The 16,459-nt window shown below is 36.0% G+C and overlaps 1 protein-coding gene across 1 annotated transcript; it reads right to left on the bottom strand.

The window, feature by feature from the left end:
* Positions 1-8,127: 8,127 nt before the first annotated feature.
* LOC141363551 (uncharacterized) lies at positions 8,128-16,199 on the bottom strand. The gene is made up of 6 exons (XM_073866351.1): positions 16,194-16,199; positions 11,752-12,043; positions 11,223-11,511; positions 10,912-11,120; positions 10,352-10,392; positions 8,128-8,357 (listed from the first exon to the last, which is right to left on the bottom strand). The coding sequence occupies exons 1-6, from the start codon at positions 16,197-16,199 to the stop codon at positions 8,265-8,267; spliced, it is 930 nt and encodes a 309-aa protein (XP_073722452.1). The 3' UTR covers positions 8,128-8,264.
* Positions 16,200-16,459: the final 260 nt, after the last annotated feature.

The raw sequence follows: 16,459 nt of genomic DNA, 5'->3' as shown, positions 1-16,459 counted from the left end.
TGGGTCATTAAAAGCATTATAGTGCAGTCATGAAAAAAAAGTACGTCATAAACATCTGAGGGTATAAATGATTTATAAAAATAAAATGATTTACAAAATCTGAATATGTAGTTAAAAATGTGTAGACTTACTAAAAGTCTACGTACGCACAAAAGCCAAAAATGGCATACACCAAAAATTATGAAGACTTATAAAGCAAAGCAATGTTCCCTTTTATAAATCACAGATCACCTGCAAGTGTGTGTACATGAATCATCCTAATATCCCACCTTGCAAGCCCATTCTCCTGTCAAGTTTGTTTTTTTATAAATCACAACCTTTGCGTGGGAACTGGCATGCTTTATACATGAGGCCCCAGGGGCCTCATTTATAAAAGTGCGACGTAGGAACTGTCCTACATTTCATCTAAGATCATTTCTGAAATGATCGTAAGTGTGATTCAGAGAAAAGGAGCTTACGCACAAAAAACCGTGCGTACGCCTCATTTCCAGATGTGCGGTTTATAAATCACAAATGATCTTAAAATTGTGCGCAGCTGAATGCTCGTAGAACTCCGCCTTCTAAACGCCCCTAATTTAATTCATTAGCATATAAATATTACATTTTCAAAGGCAAAATTCTCTGACTGCTACAATGGCGAGTGGTAAGAAAAGATATTCGTTGTCGTTTGCTTAAGTTTTTAATATTTCTAAATTCTAACATGGAAACTTTATTGACATCACTCAAGTTAAGGCGATTATTAGTGGATCTTTCAATTCACGGGTTTCATTTAAATATAATTTTACACGTAGGCTAAACGTAATATTTATGTCTTTAAAGTTTTGTTTCAGTTTGCCATGCCTCCTGCGCGGCGGTGTTAAAATAACATATTTTCGACTTTAAAATTCAAAGATCGTATCTTAAACTGTCGGAATATATTCCATATGGATTCATTTGGATTTAGAGATGTTTAACATTAAAATCGATGCATGTGAATAATTTATATTAATTTTTGAAATACCCATCACTCTTAAATGTCGCATGTCCCTTATTGTAGGATACATCAAGGCTTCACAATTTAGTTCCTTTCACGTCGTTTTAATCATTAAATTCGATCGGTCTTACTTTCATTCAATAAAGCACATGTTCTGTAACATTAACATGTGCGTTAAACACCGGGAAACAATTTTGCTATATTTTTAAATATTTTTTTAAAAGATGACGAACTAGAAAATCGTTTCATGAACATATAGCTGGGCGCCATCTTTTTGCATTAGAATAGGCCTACATTTTAAAATATCAAAATAGGCCAACATATTTTTTTTAAATATATTCTAAAACCTGGTTAAATGCCTTTCCTTCTTGTTCATTTTCTGTGTGCATCATTGCGGCATGTTTTTATGTTTCTATTCTGAATAAACAAACAGCGCAGTTTACATGCTTCGTCCTTGTTGCATTAGTTCATTAAGATAATTCTAAACAGATTTCTGTAATTCAAACAACTCTGAATTGTAGTTGAGAACGTCACGGCGCACTATTAAAACATTGTCGGTAATGTGTCGGTCGGGCCGGGCTCGGACACAACGTGCAGGAGCTTCGGTTATGGTTTTTTGTGCCCGATCTAAGCTCTAATACAGATGATGTTGACGCTGTAAAAGTTTCGAATATGTATTTATTTTTTATCAAACATATTCAACACTTTTTTTACATTAGCCAGGGGATGAAAGAGAAAAATAATTAAATAAAAACATGGAAATGCTGACATACATTAATAGATTTAGCAGCTTTAGTTAATCAGATTATTAATAGTTTTTAGGTAGCCTATTGCTTAACTTCTAATAAAAAAATACGGAATAATGGTTTATAATCACCATATTTACACTTATTTATAATAAACGTTGCAAACAAAAGTAACACATTAATCAAATAATATTTCTTAATAAGTTATCATAAGAAAAAAACCTAATAAAATATTTTCCAAACAAAGTCTTAAGCAAAATATATGAATTCTAACAAAAGAGCACAAACCTTTTTTTTTTTCTTTCTGTATGTTGACCACAAAAGGTACAAAACAAAAAGTTTTGAATATGCCTACCTGCAACACTGCAATATTGCCACAAGGAAACGTGCGTACGTCAAGTCGGAACCTGACGTGGAGGTAAGTGCTTTTCCACGTCAAAGACAAGTTTTATAAATCTGAGCGTTTGAGTGGATTTGAGCGTACGCACGGTCTTAGATCAAATCTGTGCGTAAAAACGCTTTATAAATGAGGCCCCTGGTCTTTATTACAGTTTTTCATTACAGGCAGTATCTCATAGTGTCCGCTAGAGGTCACTGTTGTTTAGAGTTCAATCTTTACTATGATGTAGCTTCAGTGACCATAGAAATAAAAAAAACTTATCACTATGATAAGAGCAAAAATAAAGAGCTAAAATACCTAAAATATCTGTATCAAATCAGGGAACGTGAGTTGAGTTATGAAAGTGTTTAGCTGTGTTTATTTTTTAGCAACCGCAGAATAACTCATTTTAGTGAAAAATTAAATTGGCCACAACTATCTTGCGCATTGGAATCAAGTACAATTAATTATAATTATTAAAGCATCTTCTCTGTACGTATTTGTTAAAATGTTTCTACTAGATTCTATATTAGTGACTATATTAGTGTTAGCGTAAATCTGCTTACTTTTATGAAGCATGTGTTCGTATTATTACATAAATAATATATCTTAAAACATTATTACAATAATCATGAATCTGGTCTACGTACATTTTGGAAAACGGAGTGCAAGTATTACTTTTAGACCACAAGATGGCAGCAGTGCTCTTCCAAATTTAGCTGCTCTACCCGATTCAATGAAAGCAATACCAAAGTATAGCTGCAAGCAAGACAACCAGGACCTGTACAAGAGGCTTGACATGTTCGGTTAGATTTCAAACATGGTATCTAAGGTGAGACTTTAAGGTAAAAATAATGAACTGGAAAAATATGTATTTCAAACCTGTGTCCTGTAACCAGTGATCATTAAGATGCATCATCATCATTTCTTCATTTCCAGTATTAAAGTGCAATGAACTGAATTTATGCTTTAAAATGTCTAAAGTCTAGCCTTAAAGGAAAACACCACCTTTTTTCACAATTTTGCTATGTTCCTACCTCAACTTAGTCAAATGAATACATCCCTATCTTTATTAAATGTGTGCACTTAATCTTTGTACAGCGCATTGTGAATGTGTTAGCATTTAGCCTAGCACCATTCATTCATTAGGATCCAAAGAGGTATGAATTTAGAAGCTGCCAAACACTTCTATGTTTTCCCTTAAAGACTGTTACATGAGTAGTTACAAGAGTAAGTATGGTGGCACAAAGTAAAATGTAGCACCGATGTCGAAGTGCTGCAAACTAAGTGCTCTTGCACCATACAATATAGTGTTCATATTTATCTGCTTAAAAATTGTCACTTTATTTTGTGCCACCATACTTACTCGTGTAACTACTCATGTAACAGTCTTTAAATAGAGAAAACATGGAAGTGTTTGGTGGCTTCTAAATTCATCTCTGTTTGGATCCTAAGGAATGAATGGGGCTAAGACTAAATGCTAACACATTCACGACGCGTTGTACAAAGATTGAGTGCATGCACGCATTTAATAAAGATGGGTGTGTATCATGTTTGTATGTATTAGGTGTTTTGCTGTAAAAGCAGCTTAAAACTAGCAGTCTGGTCTGGTGGCATTGATAAGACAGCAGTGTGGGGTAGATTTAGAGTTATTAGTCACATGGCATTTAAAGGGATACATTTACTCACCTTCATGTTGTTTTAAACCTTTTGTTTCTACTGTGGAGTACAAAATAAGATATTTTGATAAATAATAGTAAGCACACATTTGACGGCACCCATTGACCTCCATAGTATTTGCTTTTACTACTATGAAAGTCAATGGGTACTGTACGTCATTGTGTGATTACCATCATTTATCAGAATATCTTCTGTTGTGTTAACAGAAAAAAGAAACTTACACACTTTTTAAGGTGCAATGTGAGACTTTTAGAGACATCTAGAGGTGATACTGTGAATTGCTACCAACGGCTTAGTCCGCAGCTCACCCCTTGTTTTCGAAAAATATAATATGGTAGTTTATGGTAGCTGCCACAGGACAAACACCTCATTGTCTGAGACAACGTAGTGACAAAACGAGCTCAGTTTCTCAGTTTAGGGCTACTGTAAAAACATGACAGCGACTTCCATGTAAAGGTACATTCACATTAAAGGCGACTTTGTCACTATGTGTCGCTCGTCTCTTTCAAAAGAGGGGAGTACCATCCACTTCAGTAACTGACGAGAGATGGATGACGTAACCTTCACTGCTTCGTTCTCATTAGTAGTCGCTCCCGAAAGTCACTCATACTTTGCATAAAGTTAAACATTTCTCAACTTTGTTGCGCGACTGGACACGCCCCCATCCAGTCGCCAACGGTCACTGTCGCTCGTGTTGCCGGAAGTCACCAAGCTTCCATTGAAATCAATGAGATTGTGTCGCTCTGCTACCTCTAGTCGCTGCTAGTCTAAATGCAGCTTAAAGAGTAACTAAACCCCTGGTCAGAGCCTGACTCCACCCACTGGCCATATTTGAAAAATGCAAGAAAAGTGGGCAGATCCCAACGGAGATAGAGGGGACGAACTAAGCTCGTACCAAGTGTGTGGTGAGATCGTAACAAGGGCGTGGTGAGCTTGAATCTGTTTACGTCACAAGGTATTTCTGGACCCAACATCCAATAGGAAAATTCAACTGCAGTAGCCACCGTTCAACCTGAAGAGGGCAGCACTCAGACGTTTTTACACCATATATTGTAGTATTGGAACACTTTATATCCAAATGTCAAAAAACTTACCAAAATCAATGAACAGCACTAATAAAGCCCCATTCTTGCAGATCATTAACTAAAAAAAGTTGTTTACGGTTTAGTTACTCTTTAACTAAGTGTGTGTAGATAAAAATGGCTCATGCTAAGGTCAAAAAACAATACAGTTTATTATGTAAGGTCTTTATACACTATTGATCCTATAGTTATGTATATTATATTGCATTTTTGTCCTGAGATCCTTAAAAGTCCCACTTTGCACCTTTAAAACAACATGAGGCTGAGTACATGATGACGAGTTATTTTCATTTTGGGGTGAACTATCCCTTTAAAATTCGGGTGACTGGCTAAAATAATAATCCAAGCACCCATAAGTTGCAATAAAATGTCATGCATTGAATGAGAGTCCTGAAATAATCTCTTGATTATTATATTGCTTTGAAATTTACTAAAACAAAATCGATGCACCTAAATTAATACTGTACATGAGCTGAAACAATTCCCAGATAGCACAGGTACGTCTGCAAGATGTCTGGTAAAGATCTGGAGATCTGGAATACATCTGGTGTGTAAAAACGTCTTATAAAAGTCTTAGAAAGAGCTGCTTTACATACATTCTAAATCAAAAACGTCTTGCAGATGTCTTCAATATGTCTTATATGACATCTTTTAGGAAACGTCTCAGAGACGTATTGCAGATGAGCAAACAATCTAAATAATACGTCTTGCAGATGTAAACGCAGACATCAAATAGACGTCTTCGAGATGTTTGTGTGCTATCGGGGTTGCTGTAGAGGTGCAATATAAACCTGCTTGTATCTGAAAACGTCATTCCTGCAGTGTTGTACTCTCTGTGTGAATATTATTATCCATTATGATTAAACAGCCTCAGGTGTGGATTTAGGTGTATAATGTTTTAATAGTGGTTTTGATCATAATTAAAGTCTTATTAGAATTACAGGTCTGGGAGAATTACAGTGTACACATTCCTCTCTTTATAGCTGTTGTTTAAGATGTTGGTTATTTATAAATACACGATTTGAAACAGTGTTTTGCTTTTCAACAAATGACCAGTAATGTCATTTTTCTAATTTTGTTTACATTATAGTTGTTTGTATATTACTGCAAACTAAAGCTAAATGTGTTGTACATTGTAATTGACACATTTTCAGCTAAAGCTTCAAGATAAGATTAAAGATATTGCGGAGGATTTTCTTTTTCCGGGTGGATCATCAAGACTATTGGTCCTCCTAGTTGTCAATCAGGAGTGTTGCTCAATTGCATTTTTTTAAAAAGTGAAGAAGGCGGTTATTTTCTAAAATTTGAGAAAATCCTCCGCTACACCTTTAAGATTTTAAAAATACCGTATTCTTATATTTGCATGTATTTATTAAAGGGATAGTTCACTTAAAAATGAACATTCTGTCATCATTTACTCATCCTCATGTTGTTCTAAACCTGTAGGACTTTTTTTCTTTTTTCCGATGAACACAAAAGAAGATATTTTGAGAAATGATGGTAAACACACAGCAGTAAGTGACCATAGACTTCCATAGTAGGAATAGAAAAATATGATGGAATTTAATGGGTACCGTCAACTTTGTGCTTACCATCCTTTATCAAAATATTTTCTTAGTCATTTATCACAATACTTCCAAAATATTTTTTTCCTACTACGGAAGTCAATGGTCACTTACTACTGTGTGTTTACCATCATTTCTCAAAATATCTTTTTTGTGTTCTTCAGAAAAAAGAAATTCATACAGGTTAAAAACATGAGGATGAGTAAATGATGACAAAATTTTCATTTTAAAGTGAACTTTCCCTTTAAGTGTGTAAGTGAGATCATGAGGCATTTTCTCCACATCATAAAGCCTATATGGATAAAAAATGATCAAGTAATATATGTATACTATTAAATGTCCTGATCATTATTTGTGTGCGGTTAAAGCAGAAGAAAGCAGCTTGTTTAGGGAGGGGAGATCTTTATTCATTGATCAGTAAAACAGTTTGCTCAATGAATGAGCAATGTCCTCTACAATAAACATAAGCATCGTCATCCAAAGTCTACAATACCAATTTAGCAGCAACATGTTAACATTGGGGAAACAGAGTGGTAACAAAGTAGTATCATTTAGAAAAGTCACAGTTTTCTTTCTATTCGTATATCATTAAAAAGGATTCGCAAGGAGAACATTTTAAAAAGAGGTTTATTGACAGCTATAGAGGAGGCTACTGTTATTTTGACCTATGGTGTGTGTGCTCTATTCAGAATACATGGGGAAAATTTTAACTATACATTTAAACTCTAATATAAAGCACGTCTGTGTCACCATACAAATTTTTAGGAGATTGGACAAAAATATACAAGGTTTTCACTTCACATTTGAAGATTTATAACACCACAGAGTTATTTTTTCTTTTTTTCCTTTTTCTTTTTTATGGTAAATACAACAGTCCCATTGGTCAAACCAACCAAATAAAGGAGACACAACGTTAGTTAACCTACTCAGTAAACTATGAGTGATTTAAATCGGTAAGAGGACGAATATAAATTAATATATATTAAGAAATTCCAACTGTAACTCCAGGAAAAACAAACAAGGGCTATACTGAGTATAAGTAATGTAACAGTATTTTTGATACAATAAATACACATTGTTTATAAAGTGAGTCAGAAGTGTGTGTTTGTGTGTGTTTATGTGCATGCTTGAAGAGCATTATCTGTGAACACCTAGTGTTTAAGGTGTGTAACTGTGTTATTAAATGAAGAGGGGCAGCTATGATAGCGTGTGCTTGAGTGGTATGCTGTAAGTAGGAGGGGACACCGGTGCTCTCAGCCAATCCCCTTGCAGTCTCCATGGTGATTCTTTATCTCACCTTATTGAAGTCCAGGTGAAATGAGTTAGCCACAGTCCAAAAAAAAAAAAAATCACGTAAAATATCGACACACACACACACACGACATGTGTTAAGAGGATGTGTATGCTTTCCGTGCTCGTCTGAGGTGGTTTTGAAAAAAAAAAGTAAAAAAACATCACAGTTCCTAAAATGATGGCAAATAAAAAACCCTCTAAGATCTATTTTTTGTCTTTTTTTCTCCGCTTCATAATAAAAAATAGGTTTGTTCTTTATCTTACAGTAATCCATTATCTCCTTTGAAGGAAAAACATTAGTCCAACACTGACAAATAAAGGTAAAACAAAACAGGGGGACTTCAAACAAGAAGGACGAGGGGTGTGAGGATATATTTCTTCCCATTCGTTTTTAGGAAGAAGGACATTTTGTGCAGCCACATTTGACAACCTTTTCCACTTCCTGTACAAAAGAGGATCCGTCTGTGCATTGGAAGGTGTATTTCCTGCGCTTGCTGCGGAGGGGGGCGCAGCAGGACGTCCCGTCACCGCAGCTGCCCCGACACTCTAAGCGGGAGACCTTCTCTGTGCTTTGGCACGCTGCATATCCCTGCTGCGTCTGATAGTGATCTCGGACCCGTTCCCCCCGACACGCCATCTCTATAGCAAGATCCAAAATAAAATCATTGAGTATAGCTGTATAGCACTACATCACATGTATAGTAGAGAGAGAGAGAGTATTTACATTTAGTATATCAGTAATGATCTTGCTATTATATAAACATTCAAAGGTAACCCCTAAGAAGACACAAGTAGAAAAGAAAAGATGCTTGCTGGGCTGTTTTAGTGGTTAAACACCAAAAAATTCCTGGTTGCAAGTCAAAAGTTGCTGTATCTTATAGGGGTGGTTTCCCGGACAGTGCTTATCCCAGACTAAAAATGCATGTTTGAGCTGCCTTCATTTAAAAACACCTTGCACTGACATATTTTAAAGCAACTTTTTTTTAAAATATTCTCATTTTTCAGCTCCCCTAGAGTTAAACATTTGATTTTTACCGTTTTGGAATCCATTCAGCTGATCTCCGGTTCTGGCGGTAACACTTTTAGCATAGCTTAGCATAATCCATTGAATCTGATTAGACCATTAGCATCGCTCTTAAAAATAACCAAAGAGTTTCAATATTTTTCCTATTTAAAATTGACTCCTCTGTGGTTGCATCGTGTACTAAGACGGATGGAAAATTAAAATTTGTGATTTTCTAGGCTGATATGGCTAGGAACTATACTCTCATTCTGGCGTAATAATCAAGGACTTTGCTGATGTAACATGGCTGCAGGAGGCCATTGATATTACGCAGCAGCCGAAAATAGTCCCCTTAGTAACTTTCAATAGCAGTATTTTCGGGCACTGCGTAATATCACTACGCCTGCTTGCAGCCATGGTACGACAGCAAAGAGAGTATGAATATTACGCCAGAATGAAAGTATAGTTCCTAGCAATATCTGCCTAGAAAAATACACGTCTTAGTACACGATGTAACTACAAAAGAGTCAAGTTTTAAATAAAAAAAATATCGAAATTTTTGGGTTATTTTTGTAGCACGATGCTAATGGTCTAATCAGATTCAATGGATTATGCTAAGCTATGCTAAAAGTGTTACCGCCAGACCCGGAGATCAGCTGAATGGATTCCAAAACGGTAAAAATCAAATATTTAACTTTAGGGGAGCTGGAAAATGGCATACTTAAAAAAAGTTAAGTGTCCCTTTAATATATATTAGTGCTGTTATTTTGTCTCAAGATGCACACCTATTATGTTTAATGTGCTTAAATGTCCTAATATAACTAAAGCCTAGTCATGGATTAATCTAAACCCTGTTTGGGAACCCTGCCCCTTAAAGGAATAGTCAATTTTCTTAAAAAAAAATCCAGATAATTTACTCACCACCATGTCCAAAATGTTGATGTCTTTCTTTGTTCAGTTGAGAAGAAATTATGTTTTTTAAGGAAAACATTACAGGATTTTTCTCATTTTAATGGACTTTAGTAGACACCAACAATTAATACTTAACTAAACACTTAACAGTTTTTTTCAACTGAGTTTCAAAGGACTATAAACAATTCCAAACGAGGCATAAGGGTCTTATCTAGCAAAACGATTGTCATTTTTGACAAGAAAAATAACAAATTTACACTTTACACGAAAAATGTGGTTTAAAAGAGCATATTTGTTATTTTTCTTGTCAAAAATGACAATCGTTTCGCTAGATAAGACCCTTATGCCTCGTTTGGGATCGTTTATAGTCCTTTGAAACTGCGTTGAAAAAACTGTTAAGTGTTGAGTTAAGTATTAATTGTTGGTGTCCATTAAAGTCCATTAAAATGAGAAAAATCCTGCAATGTTTTCCTCAAAAAACATAATTTCTTCTCGACTAAACAAAGAAAGACATCAACATTTTGGATGACATGGTGGTGATTAAATATCTGGATTTTTCTTTTAAGAAAATTGAATATTCCTTTAAAGTTAAAATAAGTCTTGTAAATCAAGTTGATTACACTTAAAAATTTAAGGCAACCAGGAATTTTTTACTGTAAAGTAGGGTAGAAATTTAAGATGACCCATCCCAAAACACAGACACACATGCACCCCTCACCTGGCGGACCTGAGTGGGGTCCATACCACTTTCAGTAGCAGCTTGAAGGTTTGGGGAAGGTTCAAAATAAGTGTTAGTATAATAACAATAATAAAAACGCAAGATTAGTTACAGAAAAGGTTAGCATTTCATATCAACAATAAGGCACGCCAACTTAATGTAAGCATTTACAGACAGTTAGGGCCACAGCTGGGGAAGCTACTTTGAAACTGTAACCTGTTACAGGATTTAAAATTGTACGTTACTGTACATAATAAATATTTAACTACACTGAAACTGTTTGGCTTCGGGTAAAAACAGCTAAACGTTATATCATTCTGTAAATTCATCCATAAATCATGTTTTGGAACATATCTATTTAAATAAAACATAAGAATAACCTGGTAGATCTCTTAGTAATAAATAGTAGATAAAGTGGAAGTACTTAGTAGCTTCTGTACGTGCAGTAGGTAGTTAGTTACTCCCCAACACTGATTGGTGCACATGCAAGCACAAGTCTATTAGACAGATTTAATAAATAAAAGTCATATAGTGGGTAAAATTCCCATAGCTTGTCATACCTCTGTCACAGTTTTGTCCCGTATATCCGCTGTTGCACTCGCAGTAGGCCTTCCCCAGGCCGGAGATGCGACAGCGCCCGTGTTTACACGCTATGAACTGACAAGGACTCGACTGCTCCTCTTCATCGCACAACACACCAACAAAGCCCGGATGACAGCGGCAGCTGTACGAGTATGAGTTTATGGGCAGACAGGAGCCGTGAATACATCTAAAAAAAAGGACAAAGTTTGTGAAAACACAAAGTATAGAGTGCCCGAGCAGTCGATGGCAAAGTTTAGGGGTAGGCATAGTAAATATCAGGCATACTTACTTGTTCCCATCACACGGGTTGTTAATCTGCTGGTCACACAGCTGACCGGTCCACCCCGCCTCGCACTCACAACTGAAGGACGAGTGTCCGGTCGTGTGGCACTGGCCATGGACGCACACACTCTGCTGACACGGCTGGCAGCCTGGCACCACCCCCTCCTGCAGTAAGAACTGGGTGAGGTCCTGCAGCTGGTCATTAATGTAGAGATTTCGGATACAGCCGTGGAAACTGGATCCGTTCCTGCCTGGACCTTGACGCAATGAGGCCAATCCAGACTGCTGTGGAATTCCTGATAGGGGAGGAAAGATTAAATCATAAGTTGATAAACATGACATGATATAAAATTGTTCAAGTCTGGTTTGTGTCTCTGATATTTGCTGTGTGTGAGAAAGCCAGATGTTTAGTTATTAGACGTTTCACGTTTTAAAATGTAAAACCATTGCCAGTTTAATGTTCGGATAACCTAATCCTATCTTCATTTATGAAGTGTGTAATGCTGGGTGGAGTATGCTGTGTATGCTTTACATACCACCGAGATAAAGCGGAGCCGGGCTGGGAACTGCACTGGGATTGTTAGCAGTAGTGATGGATTTGGGGCTGCCTCCATCAATAGACAGAGACAGAGACTGATCCTTTGCTACTAGCTCTACTACATGAAAACTGCCATCATTTATCGTCTCCACACTGTAGAAAGAGAGAGAGAGAGAGAGAGAGAGAGAGAGAGAGAGAGAGAGAGAGAGAGAGAGAGAGAGAGAGAGAGAGAGAGAAAGAGTTAGTAAGGGTAATACACCTGCAGACAGTGTTTTTCTTGAGCTATTGGACTGTCAGAAACAAGGAAGGACTGAATTGATGAGGCTTCAGAGGAAAAAGGTACAATTTTCACAGTTTAAGTTTAAAAATGAATAAATAAAACTTTTTGGGATTATGCTTATACAATCAGGATTGAATTTCCTCAAACCATTCATACTAAATGTGTCCCCTGAAGTTTTAGAAACCTGCATCAACAATGTTCAATTAACAGACATCTATTATTCATAAGTCATTTTCTGCCGCATAAAAATAAAAACCTGTAAAAATTCAGCGACATGACCTTAATATATTTAATATTAAATGAATAAGGTCATGTCCAAGATTGAAATTAAACTAAAAATGAATGGTTGAAATCAAACTTGATGATGCATAATATCTCATAGTTAGGTTAGGTTATAAGACATTAGCTTGGATTACAGGCAGGGTGCATATGGTTCAATGGCTTAAATGTACTGTAGGCTGCATACAGGTAGACATAGTGTATTCATATGTGGACATCAGATTTTTGTTGTTTGTTAACTTCTAATAAAAAAATACGGAATAATGGTTTATAATCACCATATTTACATTTATTTATAATAAACGTTGCAAACAAAAGTAACACATTAATCAAATAATATTTCTTAACCCTCTACAGCACAGTGTTGCCCTCAGGCAACATACTACCTTTTTGAGCCTCACACCGACACTTTAATTTTTTTATTAAAAAAAAATATATGTATAATATCACCTGACATGTCTCTCCAATGAAATGAGGGGCTGGAGTGGTTGTGACCTTTTGTTTGGGGGTGGAGCCATGCTTTTGGAAGCAAAGCCACATGGGATGCAGTGCCACCAATTGCCAGGATAAATATCACTTTTTAACATGTTTAAATTTAAATAATTTTACAGAAAAAAATATGTGTATGTGCATCAGTATGTAAAGAAGTATGTTTGATTGTCTGAAGACTTTCTTTGTTTTTATTTTCATACTAAGACCGTGTTTTTTGTTTGTTGCCCCAGGGCAACGTCGTGCCACAAGGGTACCAAAACACCAAGGTTTTCCATCTGATAAGATATGCATTAGAAAGTTTAACTCTAACAAACATCAATCACAAATGATTCCACTTAATCACAAACATGACTAATTAGTTTTATGGGCAACATTGTGCAGTTAGACCACTTTTATTCAGGCAAAATCATCCCAAAATGATGCATAACACACACATAAAAACACGCACACACACACATGCACGCACGCACACACAAACACACACACATGCACACATTTGTTGGTTTATATGTTTATATGTAAATGTGGAAAACATTAACACATGCAGTGTTAGTTACAATTTAGTAGTGTTCATGTTTGGCTATAATCATTTGTGATTGATGTTTTTTTTTCTAATGCATATATTTATCATATACAGGGTTCCCACACCTTAGTTAACGTCAAATTCAAGGACCTTTCAAGGACTTTCCAGGTCCAATACCCTCAAATTCAGAGTCTAAATGTGGGGACATATTTCAAGGGAGAACAAGGTTACAGATACATTGTTACAGTTCCCTTTCAAGGGAACTCGCGCTGCGTCACTGCGGTGACACTTTGGGGACGCCTCTAGAGGTAAGTGCGTCTGAATGTGTATATCAAATTCAACCAATGGTGAGGCTAAACAACAAAGACAGGGTGACGCAGGTGCCAGGAAGTATATCGCTATCTGAAATATTGCCAAAGATGACGTTACAGGGACGCATGAAGTATGTCAAGGGAGACGCAGCGTCTCGTTCCCTTCTCAGGGAACAACAGTAACATACGTAACCCGAGACGTTTTCAAGTGTCAAACACAACTATGCAAAAAAGCATTTTGGTATGAATCAACATTCGCATACAGAAGATATAAGCATTTAAACTGAACAGTTTAGCACGTGTGCTTAAAAGGCTAGAACTGTATGATATTATCCTACACTACACAGGGAATAATATGGATTTTTTACCAGAAATCTTCTTGCATAAAATACATTCAATGACCTGTGTCTATGTATGTATATTTTCAAAAACTTCCCAGGGCCTTGAATTTTTCCTCCCAGATTCACAAACTTTCATGGATGGAAAACCTGCATATAAAAAACCTTGGTGTTTTTATACCATTGTAGCACAACGTTGCCCTGAGGCAACAAAGTAAATTCTGAGTCAGGGGTGGTGGGGGGATAAATTGTATGATGGATATTTTATCAGTGACCCCCAAACTCCCAAAAAGTGAGGTGAAATATTTTTTTCCCCAAAAAATAAAAAGTCATGCCATAGAGGGTTAATAAGTTATCATAAGAAAAAAAACCTAATTAAATATTTTCCAAACAAAGTCTTAAGCAAAATATATGAATTCTAACAAAAGAGCACAAACCTTTTTTTTTTTGTTTCTGTATGTTGACCACAAAAGGTACAAAACAAAAAGTTTCGAATATGCCTACCTGCGATACTGCAATATTGCCACAAGGAAACGTGCGTACGTCAAGTCGGAACCTGACGTGGATGTAAGTGCTTTTCCACGTCAAAGACAAGTATTATAAATCTGAGCGTTTGAGTGGATTTGAGCTTACGCACGGTCTTAGATCAAATCTGTGCGTAAAAACGCTTTATAAATGAGGCCCCAGGTCTTTATTACAGTTTTTCATTACAGGCAGTATCTCATAGTGTCCGCTAGAGGTCACTGTTGTTTAGAGTTCAATCTTTACTATGATGTAGCTTCAGTGACCATAGAAATAAAAAAAACTTATCACTATGATAAGAGCAAAAATAAAGAGCTAAAATACCTAAAATATCTGTATCAAATCAGGGAACGTGAGTTGAGTTATGAAAGTGTTTAGCTGTGTTTATTTTTTAGCAACCGCAGAATAACTCATTTTAGTGAAAAATTAAATTGGCCACAACTATCTTGCGCATTGGAATCAAGTACAATTAATTATAATTATTAAAGCATCTTCTCTGTACGTATTTGTTAAAATGTTTCTACTAGATTCTATATTAGTGACTATATTAGTGTTAGCGTAAATCTGCTTACTTTTATGAAGCATGTGTTCGTATTATTACATAAATAATATATCTTAAAACATTATTACAATAATCATGAATCTGGTCTACGTACATTTTGGAAAACGGAGTGCAAGTATTACTTTTAGACCACAAGATGGCAGCAGTGCTCTTCCAAATTTAGCTGCTCTACCCGATTCAATGAAAGCAATACCAAAGTATAGCTGCAAGCAAGACAACCAGGACCTGTACAAGAGGCTTGACATGTTCGGTTAGATTTCAAACATGGTATCTAAGGTGAGACTTTAAGGTAAAAATAATGAACTGGAAAAATATGTATTTCAAACCTGTGTCCTGTAACCAGTGATCATTAAGATGCATCATCATCATTTCTTCATTTCCAGTATTAAAGTGCAATGAACTGAATTTATGCTTTAAAATGTCTAAAGTCTAGCCTTAAAGGAAAACACCACCTTTTTTCACAATTTTGCTATGTTCCTACCTCAACTTAGTCAAATGAATACATCCCTATCTTTATTAAATGTGTGCACTTAATCTTTGTACAGCGCATTGTGAATGTGTTAGCATTTAGCCTAGCACCATTCATTCATTAGGATCCAAAGAGGTATGAATTTAGAAGCTGCCAAACACTTCTATGTTTTCCCTTAAAGACTGTTACATGAGTAGTTACAAGAGTAAGTATGGTGGCACAAAGTAAAATGTAGCACCGATGTCGAAGTGCTGCAAACTAAGTGCTCTTGCACCATACAATATAGTGTTCATATTTATCTGCTTAAAAATTGTCACTTTATTTTGTGCCACCATACTTACTCGTGTAACTACTCATGTAACAGTCTTTAAATAGAGAAAACATGGAAGTGTTTGGTGGCTTCTAAATTCATCTCTGTTTGGATCCTAAGGAATGAATGGGGCTAAGACTAAATGCTAACACATTCACGACGCGTTGTACAAAGATTGAGTGCATGCACGCATTTAATAAAGATGGGTGTGTATCATGTTTGTATGTATTAGGTGTTTTGCTGTAAAAGCAGCTTAAAACTAGCAGTCTGGTCTGGTGGCATTGATAAGACAGCAGTGTGGGGTAGATTTAGAGTTATTAGTCACATGGCATTTAAAGGGATACATTTACTCACCTTCATGTTGTTTTAAACCTTTTGTTTCTACTGTGGAGTACAAAATAAGATATTTTGATAAATAATAGTAAGCACACATTTGACGGCACCCATTGACCTCCATAGTATTTGCTTTTACTACTATGAAAGTCAATGGGTACTGTACGTCATTGTGTGATTACCATCATTTATCAGAATATCTTCTGTTGTGTTAACAGAAAAAAGAAACTTACACACTTTTTAAGGTGCAATGTGAGACTTTTAGAGACATCTAGAGGTGATACTGT

This window comes from Misgurnus anguillicaudatus, chromosome 3 (genome assembly GCF_027580225.2).
Source record: "Misgurnus anguillicaudatus chromosome 3, ASM2758022v2, whole genome shotgun sequence".
In the NCBI taxonomy this organism is placed as follows: Eukaryota; Metazoa; Chordata; class Actinopteri; order Cypriniformes; family Cobitidae; genus Misgurnus; species Misgurnus anguillicaudatus.
This window is presented reverse-complemented; position numbering and strand designations above follow the sequence as displayed.

Excerpts from the sequence above, each read along its gene's own strand:
- LOC141363551 (XM_073866351.1), bottom strand. Across the intron at positions 11,121-11,222 it reads AACCCGTGTGATGGGAACAA|ATGTATTCACGGCTCCTGTC; the intron begins GTAAGTATGCCT and ends CCTTTTTTTTAG. Across the intron at positions 10,393-10,911 it reads GGGACAAAACTGTGACAGAG|CTGCTACTGAAAGTGGTATG; the intron begins GTATGACAAGCT and ends CAAACCTTCAAG.